The 6,000-nt window shown below is 43.0% G+C and overlaps 1 protein-coding gene across 3 annotated transcripts in view; it reads left to right on the forward strand.

The window, feature by feature from the left end:
- Positions 1 to 5,650, forward strand: part of RASSF8 (Ras association domain family member 8) — a 73,180-nt gene extending 67,530 nt beyond the window's left edge. For all 3 annotated transcript variants that reach the window (XM_074539161.1, XM_074539160.1, XM_074539162.1), the window contains 2 exons: positions 196 to 340; positions 1,450 to 5,650. In XM_074539161.1, coding sequence (XP_074395262.1) covers positions 196 to 340; positions 1,450 to 1,571 — 267 coding nt within the window. In that variant the 3' untranslated portion in view covers positions 1,572 to 5,650. The remainder of the gene's footprint in view (positions 1 to 195; positions 341 to 1,449) is intronic.
- Positions 5,651 to 6,000: the final 350 nt, after the last annotated feature.

A 6,000-nucleotide genomic window follows, 5' to 3' on the forward strand; every position in this document is an offset into this window, starting at 1 on the left:
TCTGTAAGTGCTAGCAAGTGTTGACTGGCTTTCTAAATTAGAAGATTAAAATACCTTTCAACTCATCAATTTGCATTTGAGCTTTAAAAATTGGAGGCTTTCTCATCAAGAGGAGAAGCATTAGTTGCCCAACTGTAACTGTGGTCATGCAATGCTGCTTTATTTGCTCAGTAGCTGTTTTCTGTTTCTTGGCAGGACAGGGAACAAGAACTGGAGCAACTGACCAAGGAGCTGCGCCAGGTGAACCTGCAGCAGTTCATCCAGCAGACGGGAACCAAGGTGACGGTGCTGCCCGCAGACCCCGTGGAGGTGGAGGCCCCGCATGTGGAGCTCGAGAGAGGTGCAGCCCTCGGAATGCTTCGGGAGGGAGGGAAGGAGGGAGAAGGGCCGGGCAGTGCCTTTACTGCCGCGTCTGCTTTAACGCTGGCACTCCTACGTGAAGTGAATGCTCCCTTAGCGAAGACATTAGCAAAACACTACGAGAGCGTATTGTCGAGTGCTTCTTTTCATTCCAAGGGTTTAGCAGGCTCTAAATAAAGAGCAATATGTGGAGAACTTCTCTCCCACTGTGCCCGGGCATGCATTTGTCCCATCAGCAGCGCATTAAGCCTGCAGCTTTCAAGAGGGGCCGCCGTGGCTGGCTGCCAGCACAGAACGTGACCGTACATCTGACATTGCTGTTCGTCTGAGTCCTTCCTCTTCTGGTGGGGGTATTGTCAAAGCAGAAAAAGGAATGTGTCTGGATCCCCAGAAACCCCAGGCAGCAGCCACACGGAACAGGAGCCGACCCAGCTGGGCTGCCAGCCGTGCAGAAGTCCCGCACAGATGGCTGCTGTCACTGCGGGTGCGAATTGCCTTTGCCCCCAGTGAGATCAGCACAGCCTGCCCGTGCCCACATCTGGACTGAGAATTTCCTGGGCAGAACCACGGGAGCATTTTGAATGCATCCCAGAGCTGCAGCTCCAGCACAGTCGGGTGCTTTTTCCAGCACTCTGCTTCCAAGGGGCTCTTTGTCTCAGCATTCTCCTGTGCTGGGTCTGTCCCTCTGCTCAGAAAACTTTATCACCAAAAGGCACTGGGGGGAAAGGGGGTGGGGAGAGAAGAAAAGACAGCCAGGCCTTCAAAGGCAGCACTTGTAGGAACTTTAAAGTGGGAAGGAAGCTGAAGCTTTGAGTCACGTTACACGTTCAAGCTCTTTCGGCATGTCACCATTTAAGTGTGTCTCTGTGTGTGTGCATGTTTCTCGTGGGAGGGTAATTCTTTTGTGTGGGTTTCATTCTGCTGTGAAGTGAGTAGGAAGTGTGCACTTTAGATCTCCTCACTTCCTAGCCAGGCACTTCAGTAGTTTGTTACATGTGGAATTAGTTTTTCTGTATTGAATTAAGCAGGAGGAGGAGGAGATGTGCAGCCCTGCTGACGACTTTTCTAATTGTCCATTTTCTCATGCAGAGCCAGCCTTTCAATCCGGGTCACTGAAGCGCCCTGGCTCATCGAGGCAACTCCCCAGTAACCTTCGGATCCTACAGAACCCCCTGTCATCTGGTTTTAACCCAGAGGGCATTTATGTATGACAGTATGTACCTCTTCTAGAGAGGACCTAGCAAGGTACCCTGGACAAGATACACTTTATTTTATTCAGCCAATGATGAATGGAAGAAGTTTGTCTTGTTTTGTTTTTTTTTGTTACACCACCGTGTTATTTCTTCTTCTTCCTCCAACACCACTTGGAGCCATACCCTGTGCACTGATGCTAAAGAGACAGGAACTGTCTCGATTCATAACTGGCAAGTATGACCTTGCTGTCAACACAGCTTGAGTGCAAAAACCTTCATTGTTTTTGCCACTTCAGAAGTGTTTGGGAAAGTATTGTTCCTTGTATAGTCATAAATGGAAGACTGAGGGTGAAGGAAACCGTGTATGCAACTTATCTAAGGTTTAATTTATTCCCTTTAATCAATGGACCTGTGAATGTTGACCTTTTATATTTTTATTTTTAACTTGTGAATTATCACGTATGGCTGTGTGTCAGTCTGACGAGGTGACTTTAATTTGTGTGTACCAACATCCCCCATCTGATCAAGTACAGCAACCTGCAGTGCAGAGTTCTGAGGGGTGCTGAACCATTGCAGTGGTTTCTCACCACTAACTTTGTTCATTTCTGTCATGGGTCATCATATGTCATGTTCCATCCATTGCTACCTTTTAAGGCTTGAAAAGTGAGCTTGTGGGATTTACTTGCTGTTGTATCTACCTTGAATGAAGCACCTAGTGTTCGAAAGATTTATGGATTTTAAACCTTGGCTTGGTAAAAATATTTCCAGCATATGATTGAGGATGCACTAGTTAGATGATATTTTATTATATAGAATGTATATTTGAAATATTTTGCCACATTGTATATGCCTTTTGAGAAAAGAACAATGTAAGAAGTTGTCTTCATATATCTTACCAAAAGAGAGTAGGAGGCTTTCACTGTGTGTGATTTTGTACTTCATTTTTTTCACTAGCCATTACAGTGTTCTTGTTTTGTTACAAATCTTGCTGTTTGAGGGGAAGAAAGACACAACACAAATGAGTATCCACTTCCAACCTTCCAGAATCTGATCAAGTTTTGTGAAGGGAATAAACCTGGCAGAGTCCTAAGAAGTCAGTAGCAGAACAGGAGTGAGGCCAGGATTTCATTCAGCTCCCTGGTGGATACATTTGGTCCCTCTGAAAGACAGTCACTTAGAGAATGTAAAGCTTCCAAGCAGAAAATTCACACATTTGGTGGTCATTTTTCACAAAACATATGAAAAGAGAACATTATCACATCTTGATATTGCTCTAATGCAATCAAAGCTAAGAAAGAATTAGACAAAAAGGGTTTCCTGCAGAAAGTAGCTGTTCCCATATAGCTCATTGGTTGCAGGCCTTGAAGTGAGATTGTTGCAGGGGGCACCAGGTTTGTGGGGAAAGGGACTGGCATCAGTGGGACACACTGTAAATGTTGGGGGCTGGCCTCATGGATGACTTAGGGAAGGGATGGGCCTTCCCTGGTTTGGATTTCCAGTTCTGACAGCAACTCACAGCATCATCCCCACCTTGGAGATGCCCTGGGCACAAGGGCAGTGCTGAGAACTTGGGCTCCTGATGCCCTCCTTGGCAGGGTCAGGATTTTACCACTGCTAGGAAACTCCAAGCTTTTAGCCATAGAACAATACTTAACTCGTAGCATCCTCTTGTGTTGATTCACTGATGTGCAGATAAATGTTAATTTAAGTCTTCTTTTCTAAAAAAGGAGCTTCCTGACAAATGGAAGTTTTTAAAGATATAGCAGAAGATGAAGGATTCTTGAGTGTTTAATGCATTTTTTTTCCTTTCCACTTTATTAATGGCATCATATATTCTAAAAATGCTGCTGTATTTAGACTTACAGCAACAGATAAGGCTGTGAATATATAAAGGACCTTTCCAAATGGACTCTGAATTTTTACTGTTTGACTTATCAGGTCTTTTTTTTTTTCATCTTCCCTTGTGAGCAAACTGGAAAATGAGATATTCCTACCTGAGGAACTTCTGCAGTGCTCACCCATTTTACTATTAGTTTATCACAATTCCATGCTCATGTTTACTGTGCCCATAAATTTGTATTAAAAAAAAAAGAATGTGTGTGTACATATATATATATATATATAAAGTGTAAAATATCCATAGTTTGGGGACAATATCTGTCCAAGGTACTTGAGCATATATGCCTTACATTCTGGGTTCAATTTACAGAAATGAAATGGCCCTCTCCAGTGGATATCTTGCATCTTCAGCACCTCTTGATGTTAGAGAACTGAGGCACTCAGCACCTTGCAAAGTCTGGCCCAAATTATGCTGCATGGGGGTGGGGGGAAAGAGTCTTGTCCTGAGATGAAGTATTTTTAAGGCAGATCAGCATATTTACCCCAGCTAATGATTTTGTCATATTCTGTGACTGGTCCATCTTCCACAGATGTCAGTTTGAGCTGAACTGGGCTCTTGCATCACAAAACCTGCTCTCTTTCTCTGCCAGGTTATTCTATAAGACAGAAGGAGGAGGAAAAGGATTAAAAGGAAGAGTACGAGCAGCGTTGGAGGGCTTGAATTACAGCTTTGTCATAGAATCAAGGGAGGAATTTGCCATTTGAGTTAAAAAGTAGCACCTGCTGACTGCAGCAGCTGTTGGACACAGGAGCCAGCCTGGAGCTGGCTCAGGAGTGACCACTTCAGCACCCCTGAGTGGCCCCTCCTTGCCAGGGCTTTGGCACATGGCCGGGTGATCTGAAAAGCGTTTGCAGCTTCAGCCACTCCCGTGGCCAAGGAGAGGCTTTGGTATCCAGACCTGCCGGTTGTGAGACACTGACAAATTCCCCTGCCCCCACCATACTCCTCTTGCTTATTGAATTTCACCCAGGCTGAAGTTCCGTAGCATTTTCACCCTCTCTGTAAATAAACCAAAAAGAAATGGCATGCCCTTGCATTAAATGTGACTTGACCCATGTGTAACAGTTAGAAAATCCCTCACACTATGGCGTTTAGAGTTTTGCTTCGGATCAACTGCAGAAACTCACTTTTTCTTTAAAACTGTACAAAACGTCCATTTTCAGAAGTGTTCCAAACCTCCTAGGGCATTAGCAGAAAGGAAGCTACACATACTAATTTTAACAAGTGCCATATTATTTACTGGGCAGCATGATAAAAATGGGGTTTTTTGCTTGCGTTAAGTAGTTGAATACACAAGCACTATTTTCCAGTGCACAGGGAATTTATATGGAGAACTCCTGTAATTTATTACTAATGGAAATTAACTGTGTTACCTCTCTCATCCACGAGGATGGAGATGCTATGTTGTTAGGGGAAAAGAGGGGGGTGAGCTTCAGAAAAGCCAGTAGGTTAAGGCTAAGGTGAGCAAGGGAGAAACCAAGTCCCACTCTAAAAGGTCAGCTCCCAGTATCTTTTAGTGGGACTTAGGTTCCCAAGTGCCTGAATTGCTTCTGGAAATGGTAGGTTAGCTTTGAGATTGCTTGCTTTTCTAAACTCTGGCAAGTTCAGAGGAAGTTCTTGAAGGAGAGAACTACCACTACTAGCATTAACAATATGCAAACATATAAGGTAAGAGGGAAAAAGATCCTTTAGTGAAATAAACATCTCCTCTTGGGCAGCAATTGCCTTGTTTTTAGTGTGGAGAGTATTGCATTATTTTAGTGAACTGGGATCATATGAGTATGATCAAAGAAACATCGATCTTGTAATTTTTAGTGAGTTACCTTGAAGCATATAAATTCCTGATGTGCATTAACTTGAGTGAATTGGGCCTTAATGATATATGTAAATAACAAAACTGTATTCAGATATTTTTTCCAGAAAATAGTCTCTAATGGTCTGTACTGTATCAAAAAAAAGTGTCAAAGTGTTACTTTTATATTACACCTCCTTTTTTTTTTTGTTTGTTTGTTTGGGGTTTTTTTAGAACATTGAAATGTGCATGTTTATTCTATTTGCTACAGTATTTTAATGTTTTGGATGAAGGCCATCAGTTGTATGGAGATGACAAAACAATCATTCTGTCTATTTATTCAGTATTGCTGCTTAAAGTTTTCAAAAATAAAGCTTTCAATGCCAATGTAGTGACTGATTGAAAGCTGTTCTAGCTCTCTTCAGGTGTTTTTTTCCTATGTTTGTAGAAAACTAAGTAAGTGAAACTTGGTGTATGAGCTGTTATACCAGCAAAGAACTATTGCAATAATATTGGGTGCTGGGTGTAAGTGTGTGTAGTAAATACCAATGTATGCATGCAGTGAATGCCTTTGGGTCTCTAAGTGGAGTGCTGAAGAATGTTAAATCCTTTGTGGTCTTGCAAGCACTTTACACATGTGACTTAGAGCTTTGTGCTCATGTGTGGTGCGTGTGAGGGCAGAACAAAGGGGTCTCAAAGGATCAACTCGGAGCCCTTTGAACCAGATTGGATTTAAGGACATTTTTGAGTGTTCC

This window comes from Zonotrichia albicollis, chromosome 4, assembly GCF_047830755.1.
Source record: "Zonotrichia albicollis isolate bZonAlb1 chromosome 4, bZonAlb1.hap1, whole genome shotgun sequence".
NCBI classification, from domain to species: Eukaryota; Metazoa; Chordata; class Aves; order Passeriformes; family Passerellidae; genus Zonotrichia; species Zonotrichia albicollis.